The sequence below is a fragment of the Equus przewalskii genome, chromosome X (genome assembly GCF_037783145.1).
Source record: "Equus przewalskii isolate Varuska chromosome X, EquPr2, whole genome shotgun sequence".
Taxonomy (NCBI): domain Eukaryota; kingdom Metazoa; phylum Chordata; class Mammalia; order Perissodactyla; family Equidae; genus Equus; species Equus przewalskii.
Window position 1 is genome coordinate 96444688 of NC_091863.1, and position 19287 is coordinate 96463974.

At 45.7% G+C, this 19287-nt stretch overlaps 2 protein-coding genes across 4 annotated transcripts in view; one reads left to right on the forward strand and one right to left on the reverse strand.

Moving 5' to 3' along the window:
* AKAP14 (A-kinase anchoring protein 14) lies at positions 1-15818 on the forward strand. Of its 3 annotated transcripts, none has more exons than XM_070604782.1 (6): positions 1-127; positions 6712-6878; positions 6968-7059; positions 11821-12000; positions 15052-15104; positions 15650-15818. In XM_070604782.1, exons 2-6 carry the CDS (start codon positions 6722-6724, stop codon positions 15732-15734), a joined length of 567 nt encoding a protein of 188 aa, XP_070460883.1. In that variant the 5' UTR covers positions 1-127; positions 6712-6721; the 3' UTR covers positions 15735-15818. The 3 variants fall into 3 exon arrangements, with proteins under 3 accessions (XP_070460883.1, XP_070460881.1, XP_070460882.1); XM_070604780.1 differs by lacking the exon at positions 1-127 and adding an exon at positions 778-926; XM_070604781.1 differs by lacking the exon at positions 1-127 and adding an exon at positions 3480-3581.
* Positions 15814-19287, reverse strand: part of NKAP (NFKB activating protein) — an 18084-nt gene continuing 14610 nt past the window's right edge. The window contains exon 9 of the mRNA XM_070604779.1: positions 15814-18842. Coding sequence (XP_070460880.1) covers positions 18668-18842 — 175 coding nt within the window. The 3' untranslated portion in view covers positions 15814-18667. The remainder of the gene's footprint in view (positions 18843-19287) is intronic.

Consider the following 19287-nt stretch of genomic DNA (forward strand, 5'->3'; position numbering starts at 1 on the left):
GTCCATCTGGGACTGACCAGCACAGTACTCAGGGTTTGTGGCCTTTACTGTTGGAGAAGGGGCCTTGCTACATTTGACTTGCTAGTTATCTTTTCCGGTGAGCACCCCTTATCTTCCCAGCTGGCCGGTAAGTGCATTGAGGGTGGGAACCTTGTCTTACTCAGCTTCACTTCCCCACAGTGCCCGCCACCTGTGCACTTTGCAGATACTTCAACACATGTGCTGGCTGACTGGGTTCCCCTGAAAAGAGAATGTCAGCATTTAGCCAGAGCTTCATCACTGAGAGCGGACAGTCTTGCGAGGCATAGGCAGAGAGGAGGCAAGAGAAGGGAGGAAAGAGGGGGAAAGAATAAGATAACTAAGGGAAGGGGGTGACAGGTAAACATAAGGGTACAAGGGGTGAAGAGGGCAGAAACTGAGAGGGAATGAACCAGACTGAAGGGACACAGAGGGTAAAGGATATAATTCAAGGCCCAGGGTGTGGAGTCCTGAAGAGAGGGCCCTCAACTTTAGCTCTGGCCGGTCTTCCTTGTGCTGTGACGTAAACCACCCCTGCCCCCGGGGCCTCATCCCCGATTGTCCTCAATTTAGGAAGAAGCGAACAGGGTGGAGACCGGTATGGGTCTCCAATGCAGTTGTCCCTAGTGAGCACCATATCCTTGCTACAAATTCGCCCCCACTTCCCACCGGCGGGGCGAGTGAGGCGCCCGCCTGCCTCCCGCGGCGGTCGGTCCAGCCCCCAGGCGGGCGGCGCGGGGCCCGTCACATAGCCCGCCCCTCGGTCTCCCGGGGAGCGGGCAGACGCGATGCCCCCTCCCGGTGGCCTCTCCTGCGTCCTCGGCGACCGAGGCGTCCTCGGCCTGCTCCTGAAGGGTCCCCGACTTCCGCGGCGGCGCGTCTCTGAGCACAGGCTCCACGCCTTGCAGGTGACCCGGCTCGGCCACGAGCGAGGGCTTGGGCTTCGGGAGGCGGCGCCCCGCCGCTGGGGGAGGCTCCAGGCGGGGCGGGGCGGGGGCCGGCAAGGGGGGACCTGGGCTGGGGGCTTCCCAGCCTGCCCAGTCTCTTCCTTTCCTAAGCAAGGAGGGGCTGGGCCTGGAGAGCCTCTGGCCAGCTCCTCCTCCCCGACCCCACCTGCTCCTCTCCTAGCTTCCCTCCATCTCCGGGCTTCCAAGCCACTTCTCCACGCTTCCCTGCCCCGGGGAGAGCGGAAGCATCCAAGCAGGGCGCGGTTTGGAAGAACCTGCCCTCAGTACTGCCTGAGGGTTCAAAAGGCCTCTCAATCTGGACAGCCCCCAGGCCAGAATTTGTCGCTTCAATGAGGGGCTTGGCTGGGGGGGAGGAGGTAAAGTTCTGGCCCCCGGAGTTTAAGCTCCTCTTTCAAAGAAGAGCCTTTCTAATCTGCTGGGAAATCTCTCCTGGCTCCCCCCAGGGAAACATTTTGCCTACAAGGAGTTTCTCATCGCTTGCCTGCATGTCTCCCTCCCCCGCACAATTAAGAATCCCACCGCCCGCCCTCCCAGGCAGGTCCTCACCCCAGGCCTCTCACCAGTGGCCCCAGGGCTTCTTAGCAGAGGTCTTGCTGCCCTTGCCCACAAAAGCTTGACACAAACCAAGTTGGAGCTCTGCCTTTTTGGAATGCAGCTACTGTGGGCCTACTGCTTCCAGCTTCCCCGACTCTCCCCCGGGGAACCCAGGAGAAGGGCAAGGCTGTGCATCAGACCTGAAGCCAGTCATCATCATCACTAGTATATGTAGCTCTGGAGCCTGCGTGCTCACCAATGACACACAAGTCCTCCTCCTGGCTTGGCTGCTGGGTATTGGGCCTAAACAGTGGGAGCTCAAGACACACCTGCCCCTGTTGTCCCCATTGGGGAGGTGGCGGGCTCTTTCTGACTCCTCTTCTTTTTTTTTTCAGATTTTATTTTTTTCCTTTTTCTCCCCAAAACCCCCAGTACATAGTTGTATATTCTTCGTTGTGGGTCCTTCTAGTTGTGGCATGTGGGACGCTGCCTCAGCGTGGTTTGATGAGCAGTGCCATGTCCACCCCCAGGATTCAAACCAACGAAACATTGGGCCATCTGCAGCGGAGCGCGCGAACTTAACCACTTGGCCACGGGGCCAGCCCACTCTTCTTTTTGATTCTGTCTGTTGCAGTTAGTCTCTTCCCCATCATGATCCTGGAGCTAATGTTTATTGAGCACGTAGAGTGTGCCTGTCCTTGTTCTGAGTGCTCTACATGAATCGCCTCATTTCATCTTCTTACCAGTCTTATGAAGTGACTCCTCTTAAGATCCCCATTGTACACATGAAGCTCAGAGAGGTGAAACAACCTGCCTAAAGTCACAAAGCCATTATGTGGCACAGCAGGGATTTCAAACCCGCTGTCTATGATCAGAGTCTCTGTCCCTCCGACGAAGCCTCGCTCCCTTCCACCCTTCTCCCTTCCCAATCCGCTTCCCCTCCCTCATTCCACCATCTCAGCAGCAGGCTCTGTGTGCGGGACCTGGATGCATGTGGTGTCTTCCAGGCAGCGAGCTCAGCATTTCACCCTGGATAAAGAGGACACTTAGCAAAGCACTGTCTTGTCTTTGGTGGCATTGAAACCAATTGTCTCAGGGTGAGAAACCACCCACTCCAGATACAAAGCACAGTGTTTAAGGGCAGGAGTTCTGAGACTTAGGCTCTTCGTAGATTAATAAAGTTAATAAAATAAAACTGGGTCCTAATGTAAGGCCAGCAACTTTTGATTTCACCATTTAAAAGAACACTATTTATACTACAATTAATAATAATACCAGAAATAATATCTAACCATTATAGAGTTTATGATGTATCAGGCGCTGTTTTCAGTCTTTACATGAGTTTTCTGATTTGGTCCTCATAAAAAAACCTATTCTGTAGGCATGATTCCCATTTTATAGACAAGGAAACATAAATGTTAAGTAAATTGTTCCTGAGTCTGTGCTGATAACCATTATAGTATAAGATCATCCTTGATTCATAAAAGACATCTTGGAGAACAATCAAGCACAGAAGGGAGGTCCTAACCTCAGAATTTGGCAATAAATAAGTAAAAAGCTCAGTCAACGGGGTCAGACAGCTCTGGGTTTGAGTTTGAGGCAACTTACTTAACACTCTCTGTGCTTCACTTTGTTCAGCTGTAATGAAAATAGGAATACCTGCCTCAGGGGGCTGTTGTGAGGAGTAAATGACTGGACACACACTGAGCCCTTCACACAGTGACTGGCACATAATAAGGACCCCATACACATCAGCTGCAACTTTATTATTACTATTCCTCCTGGCACGGCCCCGCAAGCTCACCTCTTGCTGGAAAGAAGCTGAGTATGGACACCACAGGTGGTCCTGTTAATGAGGTCAGATTGTTGTCATGACCGACTATCCCTCTCCGTCACTAACAGAAGTCAGAAATATTTGGGCTTTGCTCCCCATTGGTTGAAACTGGTGTTGCCCTGGCAGCGCTTGTAAACATTCCGTCTGGGAATCTGGGGAAGAGCTGCCGAAAGACTCTGAGGCTTCCCCTGGCTACTACAGCTCCAAACAAGGATCTGATCAGTCAGGTATCGGGGGTTGTTAAGGGTGGGAGGGCTCCACAAAAAGGACCTACAGTGGTTCTCCCCATTCATCACCGAGACCCCAAACTTCACCACACCCCGGACCCTTCCCACCCATTCTGCCCATCTGGCCTCTCATTAGGAAGGGAAGGGGAGAAAAAGAACTAAGAGGCCAGTCGGAGGGAGGACAAAGAGTGATTTGTCCCCGGGGATATGTGAGGATAAGACCTGAGCTGCTTCCTGAGCCTTGCTCCCCACGTCCCCTCTCCTGGTGGAGCACAGGGCTCTCCCAGGGAAGTCCTCTGGAGGTCCTTGCATGGATAAAGCTCCCACCTCATTTGCTTGCTGTTGGAGGTCACAGATTTAGCTTCCAATCAATTCATCAATAGGCAGTTTGCTGAAAGCCAAGTCACCCAATGGGCCATTTTCTGAAGGATCAAGTTGCTGTGTGGTTAACTCACCATAGCCTACTGAATTTACCAATTTACTAAAAAACTCTGTTGTTGTCTTTAATTACAGAGTTTATAGCAAATTGCTTTGGCCAAATTGGCATGGCCCTTGGGCTGGGGGGAGCCAGTTCTCTAGGGTCAAGGACAGCCTGGGAAGATTCCATTTGCCCAGCAGATGACCCTGCCCCCGGCCCCGGGTGCAGCAACAGGGAACTGAGGCAGGGCAAACTGAGCTTAAAGTGCTGATATGAAGACCCAAATGAACACAAGTCAGCACTATCGCCGGAATGTTTAAAGGCTTTCAAACCATTCCTGGACTGACGCCATGGGAACTAGGTTGCCTTGGGCAACACCCACCACACCCTGGGACCAACAATGATGTCGAGAGAAAGGGAACAAAAGGTGAACCTTCTCTTTTGTTTTTGAGGAAGATCAGCCCTGAGCTAACATCTGCCAATCTTCCTCTTTTTTGCTGAGGAAGACTGGCCCTGAGCTAACATCCGTGCCCATCTTCCTCTACTTTATATGTGGGACGCCTGCCACGGCATGGCTTGCCAGGCGGTGCCATGTCCACACCTGGGGTCTGAACTGGCAAACCCCAGGCCACTGAAGTGGAAGGTGCGCACTTAACCGCTGCGCCACTGGTGGCCCCCAAGGGTGAACCTTCTTGAAAGAGGCTCACAGAAAGAGCAAGCACATTCTGGACTCCAGATGGGAATGTGAGAACAGGGCACCACGATCCTTTGTGACTTTTGAAGGGAGGAGAGCAGTGTAGTTAAGAGCAGGGGCTGTGGAGCCGGACAGTCTGGGTGTGAGCTTGGCTTCCTCGTTTCACGTGATCACAAGAGTCCCTCTCTTTATGACTCAGGGTCCCAGCAGGGAACTGTTGGTTTATGAAAATTAGCATAGGTAGAGAAGGGTTAAGTAAAGGGAATATTTACAAAGGTGTGGGCAGACAGTAGGGGAACAAGGGCAAGTGCAGCTCCCCGGGTCTAGCAACGGTGGGGCCACAGGGCCGAGGGGAGAGAATGGTTACCCTTACCAGACTGCCAAGTTGTGAGAGGGCTGCCCTGGGAGAAGCAGGGGCCTTCTTCACGCAGCCAGCCACAGGTGACCCTGTAGGGAGAGAGCCCCGTGGGGAATATATACCTCGACCTCACTCTCCTCCCTTCAGCCTGGTCTCCCCATTGTGTGAAACCTCCTGGAAGCCTGAAGGCATGGGAGAGCCACTGATGCGGTCCAGTCAGGTCAGCCTTCCAGGGCAGAGAGCAGGGGAGATGGGAGAGAGGGGATCTGGAAGGGCAAATGGAAGGCATCCAGTGGATGATCCCATAGGGCTGTGCAGAAGTTAAATGCAACGAGGCACATTAAACACCTCAAAATGGGGAGTTGCTAGTTATAGGAAAATAAATAGGTCCCTTTGGCAAGAGATAGCTACTTTCACACAGCACCCTCAATGCAAGGATTGCCCGCAAGAGATTTATAACTGTGCTAGAAGTAAGTGATTCCTCACAAGTGAAGAGACTTAAGTATAGCAGGGAAAGAGAATCCAAGATTCAAGGGAAACAATGTAAAAAAGATGGAAAATGTGCAGAAGGCTCCTAGCTGTGTGATGAACCCTTGTTCACAACCCTGATAACTCTAATTTTCACAATCTCAATAGATGTTAAAGGCACTTGGAAAATTTTAGCTATCATTTGTGATAAACATCTTACTAAAATAGGAGCAGACAAATATCTTTTTTTTCATTTTTAAAATTATTTATTTATTTTTTTGAGGAAGATTAGCCCTGAGCTAACATCTGCTGCCAGTCCTCCTCTTTTTGCTGAGGAAGACTGGCCCTGAGCTAACATCCGTGCCCATCTTCCTCTACTTTATATGTGGGACGCCTGCCACAGCATGGCTTGACAAGCAGTGCGTAGGTCCACACATGGGATCTGAGCAGGCGAACCCCGGGCCAGCGAAGCGGAAAGTGCGAACTTAACTGCTGCGCCACCAGGTGGCCCCCCGACAAATATTTTCTTGACGTGACAAATCTTAAGGCATAAACCAGCATCATACTTAATGGAGTAACACCAGAAAGCATGCCCATTGACGTCAGACACAAAAGAAGGATGCTCATTATCTCCACTTTCACTTAACATTTTTCTGGAAGTGTTAACCAAAGCTAGTACTTCTACATTTCAGAAAAAGGTGCAGTAAAAAATAATAGTTTCTGATGGATAATATAGTCATATACTTGAAAAATCCAAGAGAAAAAACTGAAAAACCAACCCCTCCTATGCTGTATTGCCGATAATCATTTGAATTCACTTTATCCTTAAAGAGCCACGTGCCGTCCGTCACCTAAAGCAGGGACTGGGGTATGAGATACTATTAAAGCCTCAACTAGTAGTCAATGTCGTTAGACTCCAGAAGTTAGAACTCATTCTACTGGATCTTGATTGAAGTCTTCATGGTCATGAGAATCGGAAAATTCCTGGTTTTCAGGAAAAGTAGATCTTAGCAGCTAGGCACAAAGGCTAAACCGTGAGGCCTCACTCCCACCCCAACTCCTCATCGCCCCCATAGGGGCAACAACAGTTTCCTGTCTTGTGATTTTTCAAGAGATATTCTGTACTCGTACAAGGGCGTACACACGCACACGTGCACAAGTTAAAGGCAACTTACTGAGTTTCTTTTTCCAGGCAAAAGAAAATGAAACCAAAAAAAAGAGTCAGATTTCAGGAAATAGAGGATGTGAAGAAAAGTCCTACAAGACAGGTGCCAGCTAGAGAAGACAAAAGCAAGGTGACTGAACTCGCGCTAGCTTTAGTTACGAAGGCCATCGCTGCTGCTGTTAAGACTGTGGAAGGTAGTAATCCTGTTTAGACGCCTAAAGGATTGTCTCATTACGTAATGCCACACGGCCAGGCAACTGACACATTCACAACTTGTTTGCAGACACTGATTACCCCATCAAAAACATCAAGTGGATCACACATGGTGAATTCACAGCAGAAAGGGGGCGGAGACAAATTGCGGAATTCGTTTCGGTAAGTTTGTTGACCGCTCCAGTTTGGCACACAAGGGTGAAAAACAATAAAAAGGCTCTTCTTGGATGAAAAGTTTCAAGTCTAGGAACCCTAGGAGATGATACCAAAAGGTGACTAGAGTAAGTAAACATTGTCTTCATCTGGGTTCCAAAATCAAGATGGGATAGTCTTTGACGGTGAAAAGTACAATCGTATTTCTCAATGTTGTATCATTCTGACTTTATATTTCCCTAGGAAATTCTGATATTCCAAGTTAAGCAATTTTCCCATGTTGCTGCATTAAATGGGGGGCCTAGTGGTCTAGGCAGGGAGCTGCTCCTGCAAAACAGGAGTTCTCCATCACCAACATGTGAATGTTCATATAAACAGAGGGATGTGGCTAGATCCAAAGTCTTTGACTTAGCACTGGAAGGTACTGCCCGCATACTAAGATGTACATGATGATGAACTCCTCTTTCTTTTCCTCCTGTGCCTGCCTCTGACCCATCTGTGTGGCTTATCCTGGCAGCTCTGGGGAGAGGGCCTTGGGATGTTTTGAATAACTGGTAGGGTGGATAAAGAAGAATGGCTTGAAATCCCTTCTCATTGTACTTCCATGGAACAGAGACCAGTTGAAACTGGTGGAGGCAGATCCCCCCACCTCTGTCTCTGTTCCTCTGGCCAGCCCATCAAGGCCTACAGCCCCAAGGGCACTTTCCTAGGCCCTAGGAAGCCTGATCAGGTGGGAACAAGGGAAGGTCAGGGATTTCTGGCTCTATATCCTCTCTCTGTGCTCTAGTGGGCACAACTCACCATTCCCATTACAAGAGGTATCTAGAGCATAACGCAGATGAATGGGGCAAAGTACTAGTTACTATTGGGCCTTGTTGCTCTGGAGCATACTTCCATTTGGGTTTGGACAAAAGCCCCTGCCTGCTGTACCCAGGGTTTATGAATCAGACTGGAATGGGACACAGAACAAGGAGGAAAATGTTCCCATGCAAATCTTACTGGTTATTTTGAGCAAAAGGCAAAAGTAAGTCCTGACAATGGCCTACAGGGCCCCACATGATCTGAGTCCCCTCCTCCCTCCCTACTTGCTGCTCAGACTCTATCACCTACTACCTTTTCTCCTTCACCTTGCTCACTCCGGCCACATTACCTCCTTGCTGTTCAATTGCCAGGCATGCTCCCACCTCAGGGCCTTTGCACTAGCTGTTCCTTCTGCTTGGAACTCTCTCCCCTGAGACCTATTATCATGGTTCATGTCTTACTTCTCTCCAGGTCTTTGTTAAGATGCCACCTGCTCACTGAGGTCTTTCCCTGCCACCTCATCTAAAATTGCAACCCTCTCTCCTTCTCTGATTTATTTTTCTCTCAGTACTTAGCTGTACCTAAGATACTAGATTTTACTTCATTACCCTATTGCCTTCCTTCTTCAACCAGATCATATGGTCCATGAGGGCAGAGACTTTTGTATTTTTTTGTTTTTCGTTTTGTTTTGATTTTGGTTTGTTTTTATTATTATTATTATTATTATTATTATTAGAGCAAGATCAGCCCTGAGCTAACATCTGCTGCCAATCCTCCTCTTTTGCTGAAGAAGACTGTCCCTGAGCTAACATCTGGGGCGGAGACTTTTGTTCCTTGCTCTGTCCCCAGCCCCTAGAAAGGTCAGGTAAGCAGCAGATGCTCTAAAAATATATGTTGAATACATGAACAGATTTAGTCTCTTCATACCATTATTTCTTCACAGATGAAAAGCTAGGTCAAAGTATTTGTCTGACCTACTTTGTAGGGCTGTCGTGTGGATAGAAATGATCAGAAAGTAGAAGGTGACTGAAAAGCTAAAAGCTCTATATAACTGCCGACATAAATCACCCTGGACCTAGCGCCACTAATGCGGCGAGCCCTAGAAGTGAGTGGACCACTTAAGTGCCAGGCATTTCTTTTTTTTATTTTTTAAAGATTTTTAAAATTTTTTTCCTTTTTCTCCCCAAAGCCCCCCAGTACATAGTTGTATATTCTTTGTTGTGGGTCCTTCTAGTTGTGGCATGTGGGACGCTGCCTCAGCGTGGCTTGATGAGCAGTGCCATGTCCGCGCCCAGGATTCGAACCAATGAAACACTGGGCCGCCTGCAGCGGAGCGCGCGAACTTAACCACTCGGCCACGGGGACAGCCCCGTGCCAGGCATTTCTCATGGAGAACTTTCTCAAGCTTATTGCAGATTTCCACCGTACACCAGAGGATGGCACTGCTAAGCACTTCACATGCATTATCTCATTTAATCCTCACAACAAACCTGTGTGTGTGTGTGTGTGTGTGTGTGTAAAATCAGTGCACCCATTTTACAGATGAGGAACCTTGAGGCTCAGAGAGGTTGGACAATTTGTCCAAAGTCTTTCTGATTAAGCAGCAAAGTAAAGTTTTGACCATAGGTCTGTCTGATATATTTTTTCCACCATAGTAGGAGAGGTACTTTTTGATGACAAAAATAATACAGAGTTTTACTATCAATGAAAAATGCAAATTCAAAATATTTTAAGGTATTGCAATGTGAATAAGAATGATTAAACCTGGTGTCAGAAGGCCTGTGTGTTTGTGGGGAGGGAATAGGAACACTTATACATTGCCAGTGGGCACAGTAATAGGTTTCTTCTCTTCAGGAACACAATCCGGCAAGAAGAATATACAAATAAGTTCTTTATAAGAGAAAAACTGGAAAATCCTCAATGCCTAACACACAGATAAAATTATTTTTATAATAATAAAATAAGACATCATTATTAAAAAAAACCCAGTGAGCAAAAAGACACAACGCAGAAAATGAAAGTTCCCCTTCCATCCCCACAATACCCAGTTCTACTCCCTCAAAGGTCACTTACCATTGATAACAGTTTTGCGCATATACTTCCAGGGGCCTGTTGATTTTGAGCATCCAATAATATGTAATTGGCTAAGCCATCCACAGTAGAGTAGCACAATGAGATACTGTTTCCTGGAAGCGAGTATATGAAGCAATGTAACGTAAAAATCACAAAACACTGGGGCTGGCCCCGTGGCCGAGTGGTTAAGTTCGCGCGCTCCGCTGCAAGCGGCCCAGTGTTTCGTTAGTTCGAATCCTGGGCGCGGACATGGCACTGCTCATCAGACCACGCTGAGGCAGCGTCCCGCATGCCACAACTAGAAGAACCCACAACGAAGAATACACAACTATGTACCGGGGGGCTTTGGGGAGAAAAAGGAAAAAATAAAATCTTTAAAAAAAAAAAAAAAAAAAAAAAAAAAAAAAAAAAAAAAACACAAAACACAAGGATAACGCACACTCACTGGAGCTACAGAAAAGGTGGTTGCCCGCGCGGTGATAAAAATGGGAAGAGATTGGCCTGATGGAGATAGTTGAATTTAATGTGTCTAAGGCTGTCTTAGTTCACAAAAGGAAAAAGAAACGCTAAGGAGCCAAGTTGAGAAGAAGGAAATCTTAGAATTGAGGCCTCCAGCGGGGTGGAGAGCACGCTGAGCTGGCTGCTCCGGGGTCCTGGGTCCTAGCCCCAGCTGTTGTTTGAACTGTCCCTTCCCATAGGCCCCAGTATCCTCATATACAAAGTGAGGGACTTCCTTAGATGGTCTCTAGGGACCATTCCAATGCTACAGTCTGTGATTCTGTGACAGACTAAATATTAGGGCTGAAAAAGTATATCGAGTAATATAGAAAGGTTGGAAAAAAAGGGCATGCTCCAATGGGCCTCAAGGGGTTTCCTGTCGGCCTCTTTCGTTAAAAGGAATAATGATCTAGGTAAGAAGACACAGTCCCTAATCTCAAGGAATCTGGAGTCTGGTGCTCGTCTCTGGCTGACTAAAACAACCGACTGGGTGCAAGTTTGAAATAAAGTAAGCTGAGGCAGAAGGACAGCCTACTATTTTTTTTTAAGGAGGGCCTGAAGCCTTTTTACCGTCTCCGCTCACACTCCCTCCCCAATCCCTGGGATCATTAGACGGCCCCACTGCCTTCCTTCTGGGCACCTCCATCTTGATTCAGAGGCTTTTTGGATTCAGAAGCTTCCCGTGCGCCAGGAGCCAGCTCGGGGGGCCTCAGCTGAATTGAACTCATTCAATACCTAGAGCATCCAAGGTCCGTGCTAAGAGTCAGGGATGCACCATGACTTCTGTGGGCCGTAGGCATTAGGAAGATCGTGTTTTGGAGGGGAAGCTTCTCTGAGGGTGTAGACAGGGATCTGGATGATCCTGTTGCCTGCCTCATTCCTTTTCTGACCTTGTTTTCTTTACATGCCACCTATGGCTGCAATGAAGTGAGCCTGATTTTCAAAACCAGCTTGTGAAATCAGCCTCCTTACTTTCTAGTCCCACCTTCGGGTCTCCCAGAGTGCAGTGAGCAGAACACAGGTTCAAATCACTTTCTAGTTATTTTCCAATTAACCAAACTTGCCTCCCAAGTAAGGGTGTGGAAGGAGGTCAGTGTGTACGTGTGTGCGGTGTGGATGTACACAGAGGCATCTGAGCAGGCGCCTCAGCATCCCAAAGCCCCATCTCAAGTGATGTTCGCGGTATTCCCTCGTTTCATTTCAGCTCCACCTTTACTCTCCTCCGCCATGCAGATATCTAAGAGTTGACTCTACTTTGAATTCCAATCAAAAATGTTAGAAATGGACTCCAGAAGCAGGGCTGTGATGCCTACTGTTGTGCGCTGCCTTTATCTAGAGGATGTGAACAGAAGTGTGCTTTTCTTTCTCTGTGTGCTTGTTCTTCTTTCTGCAAAACAGACTTGGGAGTGTCAGCCGCGCTGGGTGCACTACACAGATTTTAGAGAGAGGCGAGACTTGATTCACAGCTTCCACTACATCTACTGTGTACGCTGGAGCGCCCCAACTGCTCAGAAACCCCTCCTACAAGTCAGTGTCGCCGCCCGCTTCACCATCAAGATCAACAAGAACAAGCCTCCGGTAAGCTCTCCCTCTTCTGCCCTGCTCCCTTAGATGCGACCAATGAGAATGGAGACTTCTCTTGTCAAGGTCACCGATGACCCCTTTGTGTACAACTTAATAGTCATATTTCTCTCCTCATCTTGCTCGGCCCAGCTGCACACGTGCCAAAGCTCATCACTCCCTCCTCCGTGAAGCATTCCATTTGTCTTCCAGAACAACATACTCTCCTGGTTTTCCTCCTCCCTCACTGACCATTCCTTCTCATTCTCTACTACTTTCTCCTCCTCCCACCAACCTCTTCATCTTGGAATGTCCCAAAACTCAGGCCTTGGACCTCTTCTCTGTATTCACTTCCCTGATGATCTTATCCAGTCTCCTAGCTTTAAGCGCTACCTCCAGCTTATGATTCCCAAATCTATCTCCAGCCCAGACCTCTGCCACTTGGATGTTTAATACACATCTCACTTCTTGTATCCAAAACTGAACTTCTGATTTGCCCTTCCCAGCCCGACCTCCCTGCAGTCCTCCTCATCTCACCTGATGGCCAGAATCCTTGGTGTCACTCTCGACTCTCTTGCATCCCTCATCCGATCCAATCGGAAATCCTGTTGGCCCTACCTTCAAAACTAGGTCCTGAATCCAACAATTTCTTACTGTTCTACTTCTACCACCCTGGTCCAAGACACCGTCATCTCTCATCAAGATTATTTCAGGGGACTGGGCCTGTGGCCAAGTGGTTAAGTTCACGCACTCCGTTTCAGTGGCCCGGGGTTTCACTGGTTCGGATCCTGGGCGCGACATGGCACGGCTCATCAAGCCACACTGAGGCGGTGTCCCACATGCCACAACCAGAGGCACCTACAACTAGAATGTACAACTATGTGATGGGGGGCTTTAGGGAGAAGAAAAAGAGGAAGAAGGAAAAAAAGGAAGATTGGCAACAGATGTTAGCTCAGGTGCCAATCTCTAAAAAAAAAAAAATTATTTCAGTAGCCTTCTAACAAGTCTCTCTGCTTCCACCCCTGCCCTCATCATGTGTCTTTTCAATATAGCAGCCAGCCAGAGTGAGCCTTGTAAAATGTAAAATGAATTTATGTCACTCCTCTGTTTAAAGCGTACTTCCCAAACTTCAAAGTGCATGCACATTACTTGGGGATCTTGTTAAAAGGAAGGTTCTGATTCAGCAGGTCTGGAGTGGGGTTTGAGATTCTGCCTTACTACGAAGCTCCCAGGTGATGCTGATGCTGCAGGTCCAGAAACTACATTTTGACTAGTGAGGGCCCACAAAGCCTTGTGTGATCTGGTCCCTTGCTATTTCTGCTTCCTACTATTCTTCCTCCCTCACCTACTCTGCTCCGGCAGCTCTGTTCTTGGTGCTCTTTAATAATCCTGGCAGAGTCTGCCTCAGGGCCTTTGCACTTGCTGTTCTCTCTGACTGGAACACTCTCCCCTAGCTATGTGCATGGCCTGCTCTCTTACCTCCTACATGGCACTTTCTATCACACCCACCATGCATTTGCTTTCTCCATAATACTTTATCATCTTCTGATAGCCTCTATATTATCTCGCTGTCTGCTCCCTCTACCAGACTGTCTACTCCACGAAGGCAGGGATTTTTGCCTTGCTGTAAAACAAGACCTGGCAAATAGTAGGCACTCAATAAATTCTTGAAGGAATGACTGCTTGTAGCCTCTAGGTAGACGGTGAAGATGAAATACATCGATAGCTGGTGTGAAAGGAGTCAAAATAACATCCATGAATGCAGGATTAGGGTTCTCAGAGGCCAGGGATGGTACCAAGCATAATGCCTAGAACATAGCAGACATACAAATGTTATTTGTCCTCTGCCTTCCATCCTTCCACAGGAGTTATCTGAGGCTCTGCCTGACTCTAAGGCTTTATATATGCCCACACAGTGAACCAACTATGTCCTGTATTCATCCTACCCTAGTACAAACTTATCTTTTCAGAAAGTTTGGAACCTGGAGTAATCTAAAGAGATAAAATATGTGGAGCTCTCACTTTTCCTGGTCATATATCCCACCATCAGCTGTCTTGCTAACCAGTAAGGTTAGAGATCAGAAAGTAAGGCTGTGGAGGTAAGCAAGACCATGACCGGAGACCATACAGAGAAAGGGCTTGGGAGACAGGCTCTTGCTCAGAATTCCAAGTATAATTTTGGAGCGGTGAATGTGTGGGGGCCACTGAGACAATATTACAACCTACATTTTTTTTTGTGAGGAAGATTAGCCCTGAGCTAACATCTGCTGCCAATCCTCCTCTTTTTGCTGAGGAAGACTGGCCCTGAGCTAACATCCGTGCCCATCTTCCTCTACTTTATATGTGGGACGCCTACCACAGCATGGCCTGCCAAATGGTGCCATGTCTGCACCTGGGATCCGAACGAGCAAGCCCCAGGCCACAGAAGCGGAATGTGCGCACTTAACCACTGCACCACCGGGCCGGCCCCTACAACCTACATTTTTATGCTGCTTTAAAAATTTTTTGGGCTAGCCCTGGTTGCCTAGTGGTTAAGTTCAGCACGCTCCACTTTGGTGGCCTGGGTTCGGATCCCAGACACCGACCTACACCACTCGTCTGTTGGTGGCCATGCTGTAGCGGCAGCCCACATGAAAAAGAAAAAAGAAGAGGAAGACTGGCAAGGGATGTTAGCTCAGGGTGAATCTTCCTCAGCAAAAAAAAAAAAAAAGTTTTTGAACCTTGTTACCTCTTTTATTTCATTCTTATGCCTTTCCTAAGAGGTCAAGTAGGTACTATCAACTGGAACACGTAAAGGGAAATGACTTACGCTCCTATTAATGAGGAGCATAAGCCTTTCCGGTCTTGTTTCTAATATCGTGGAGATTCTTAAGGTTATCTGTTGCCAAGAAGATCTGTTGGGGAACAGAGGTTTGAAGTGACAAAGAACTAATACCTATAGACTCCCAAATCATAAAGAAAATGAATTCTAGAAACTTAAGAATATACATATGGACAAGTATAGGGACAGAAGGAATTATGAGTTGCTATGATTGCTCTAGGCTGACAGTTGTCCTGTTTCTCTCTTAGGATGCACCTATTGATGTCTCTTATGTCTTTGAGGGCCAATCACTAGTTCACAGGTAATGAACACTTGGAGACTTATTTTAAAAGGGTGGTGGAAAAAAGGTCATGACACTGCAGGAACCCAGCAGGCTATAGCCACAGATAATTGCCATAATGGTCACTTCTCCTTTTTGGACCACCTACCCCATTAGGATGGGCTAAAAGTAGGATTCTGCCATCATTCAAGAAATTTTTCTTTTTAGTGTTTTGTTTTTCAGTCATCAGAAACTTGAGGATTAGTTGCTGGACTATAGTTGGGCAAAGTGGGTCATGTCTATTATTTCTATGGGAAACTTCACAATCACATGGAAATAACTCATGTATAATAATCCTTTTCATCTGTATAGCAGCTCTCTTCAAGAATCTTTACTTAAGAGCTCATTAATCCTTTTATTGATTGGGCCTAAGGAATAGACAGAGAAAACCTTCGCACCCCCCCACCCCCACCCCAAAAGGCTTTTTGCTCACTAGGAATGTAAGAGAAAAACAGGAATCAATCTCTGGCTCAATGTTTTGTTTCATTTTAAAAGCTTTTGATGTGTTTGTTTTTCTTCCTCTGCAGACCAGGCACGAATCGCCCTCGAGAAAAATGGGTAAGGGACATGGTTGAAGCCAAAAATATTGTAATAGAGTCAACTGGTCTCTAATTCAATTGTGTCTGGTGCTTACAGAATGTTTTAGGATTGTATTTCTAATCGGAATGTATTAAAAATACGATACTGCACATCAAACCACAGAATATTTATTGAATAATAAACTTATGCATTCATTCGTTTTCCATTTAGCAACTGCCATCACGTTAGCAGAGTAAGCAGTGAGTTGTTCCCTCTTTTTGTAAAGTTTCTTCCATCACTATCTGCATCACTCAGAGTCTTACAGGCACAGAAGCTGAGTTTAGAGAGTTGCTAAAATTCACCTGTCAGACCAAACTGAGGTTGGTACTCAGCTGCTTGCTCCCCCATTTGAGCCTAATTCTCCAGCCCAGATGCACCTCTTTATGCGCGTAACCGAGGGACAGAAAAATGACAACAGTTCTACAGCTCATAATATAGCAGTCTGAAGGTTTCCCTACTCACAGACCCCTTCATTAATTGCAAGTTAAGCCTCACTGTTAAACAATACAGTAAACGCTGAGACCGAGCATGCTGCCTGCCACAACACAGCATCACAACTGGATGGCAGCAGGGCAGCTTGAGGACTGGGGGCAATGAAACAGGCACGGGTTCAATCACCACCCTCACTTAGTTCTTGTCTTCTTCCCATCCTCACACCAGATCATCACTTGTTCCTACCATCCCTGTGAGGCTGTCTTGCCTGGTTGCAAAGTTTCAAAACAGCAAAGACAAAATTACGTTACAAGTGATTACCTACAGGTAGGTCAGAATGTGTCTTTACGGAGACAAGCACTGGAAGGGAACACAGAATACTAAAGACAATCGACACGCTAAGACTGTGGGTAATTTTTTCTGTCTTCTCTTTTCAACATTTGTGCAATAAATAAAAAAGGAGGGGAAATCTTAGCAGAGCAACAGGCAAAGGACGTGGGAAACTAGATAAGTCTCCTCGGAGAATAAAACATATATTTCAAATACAACAGCCCTCCTGTTTGACCCATGGCTCAGGTGACTAAACACAGTTGGAAGCAGTAACTCTCATGAGCTGAAAAGAAAATACTTCTAGCCCTTCTATTCTTCCCTCCTCTTTCCCAAAGAATACGCTACTGAAGCTGTTCTTTGGCAGATCTTTCCGGAACAAACCCTGACGAAGGAAATGGTAAAGTTCTGAGATAAATTAATATATTTTCTTCCATTTACTCAACAAGCGTTTGTTGAGCATCTACTCTGTGGAGGAGACAGGAGAACACAATGAAAATCCACAATATTCATTTATCACAAAATTGTTGCATTTAAACTACCTTGCCTACTGAAAACGAGAGAAGAAATTCATTCAGTCTCTAGTTTAGGAATCAGTAACAAAAAATAATGTTCTTAGAGAACAGCATTTTTCAATGGGGATTATAAATTTAGGTTTTATTACACAGGGAAGTAGATGGATTATGACTCTCAAATTCGGGACCTAGTTTCTTTTTAACGTTTGGAAACAACAGATTTATTAGGGGAGGCAGCAATGATGAGAAATAGAAATTACTTTGAATTCAGGGGTCATAAATGTCGCTACATGCCAATTGGCTGTTTAATTAGTTGTGGATTAAAGGTAGACATTTTCCTAGAACATATGTTAAATAGTAAAACTCTTGATCTATACTTAAAATATGACTGCCTTATTTTAAAACTTTGAAAAAAACCACCTTAAACTATTATAAGGAGAGAGGGTATTTTATAACAGGAGAGTCAGAATTTCCTCATCACACAGGTGATTTAAATTTATCCTGGGCACGTGATAACAATGCAATTCAAAACCACCTTAACAAAAACAGCCAAAACTTCCACTGTCCCCGCCCCCTTCACTCTTGTGGCCTAACAACTAAAACTGAACAAAATAAGGGAAGGAAGAAGACCATAATCTCGGAGTCCCAGAATTCTCCATTTCTTCAAAACGTAAAAGTCAACAGTAGCCATAAAAAAGTGATAAAGTGAGGGGGTTCTATACAAAGTTAAACTGAATGATAGATGCAAAAAATAAACCAAAAGGTTTAACAATGTTTAAAACGAAATCTGCTTATTACATAAAGGACAGACTTAAAAATGTTTAATATCATTTTAGCTTCATCTTTATAAAACAGCTAAGTTAAAATAATGGTTCATTATATTTTTCCCTATTAAACTTCTGGTCACAGTTGACTCCCATTCATTTCTAGTATGCAAACATGATCTAAGCACAGCTTAGATGGGAATAACGTACTTACATTGGCACAACAGTAGACTTTCCAATATTTTGTAATTTCAAGGAACCATTTTTAAGTAACCCATTAAGAATTTTAAAAACTAACATTCACATTTTCAATTCAGTGAGTCCGTGGGTTAGTTTGCTTTTTGGTTTGTTTGTTGGTTTTGGGATGGAGGTAGGGACTAAAACCAAAACACATTATTTCCAGGGCAGACTATATATGATACAAGCCAATCTTCAAATTCCAGATTAACTTTTTTCAGCAATGCCTTCATTTTGTTAACAAAAGCGGCCTCCTGTATGTTTCTGTCAAGTCCATTTATAACACATTCAGCGTAGAGGAATGATAATTTGCCACAAGTTCGGCTGGGGTGGGGTTGGGGGGCGGGCATCACGTAGAGCTGATAGGAGCCTGGTCGCACGGTGCGAGAGTTCGGTTTCTCACATCTCACTGACACTTTCTCTCAATGCCACTCCCCCAATATAGTAGGATTGCATTCACAATTTGGATTTATAAACCAGAAATTCATATTGGTCAATCCAAAATAACCCGAAGAACTTGCTCAAGTTACATCAATGAGCAGCTTTTTATTGAAGGACTGAAAAAATTAAATAGAAGGCACAGTAGCACTGTAAAGCTTTTTCAGATCATCATAATCCTTTTGTACGTATATATGGAACCAAGACTTCCTTTCCTGTTGTTAAAAATGTCTGCTGAACAATCAGAAAATCCTTATTTGTCATCTTTCCCTTTAGTTTTCCTGTATACCATCTCTCGAAAACTGGCCAGAATCTTGTTTTCTCTCTTTCGTCTCTCTTCTTGGTTAAAGGATGCGAGGGCTCTCTTCTCGTCAGCACTGTAGATCTGGTTCTCTTTCCGCAGTCGCACAGCCTCCATTCGGCGATGCCTGGAGATAATTTTATTTTTGGCTTAATTTCTCAGTAATTATTCTCATACACTTCCTCACTAATCCTTTCTTAATACAGAGTAGTCTATTTAAAAAACTGACAAGCAGAAACTTTTTATAATGGGTTAGATTTTCAAAAGATCATTCGTTTCATCTGCTGATGTGTCCTTTATTCATTTTTTATTCATTTCTAGTATTCAAATAATGATCTCTGAGGTTCTGTCAACATGGTGAATGTTATTAATTTCAAATACTAAGGGCATAAGTCTAGTTCTGTTGTTTCCAGTAAAACAAAGAGAAATGGTCAAATTATTAAACTTCCTAGGTGGTGTGTGCTTTTGTTGAATTGATAGTAGGATAGATGAAAGACTTAAGTTGTCCTCTATCAGGCAGAACTTCTTCAAGTTTCTAATTTATCATACAACCAAAAGAACCAAGTCTAAAT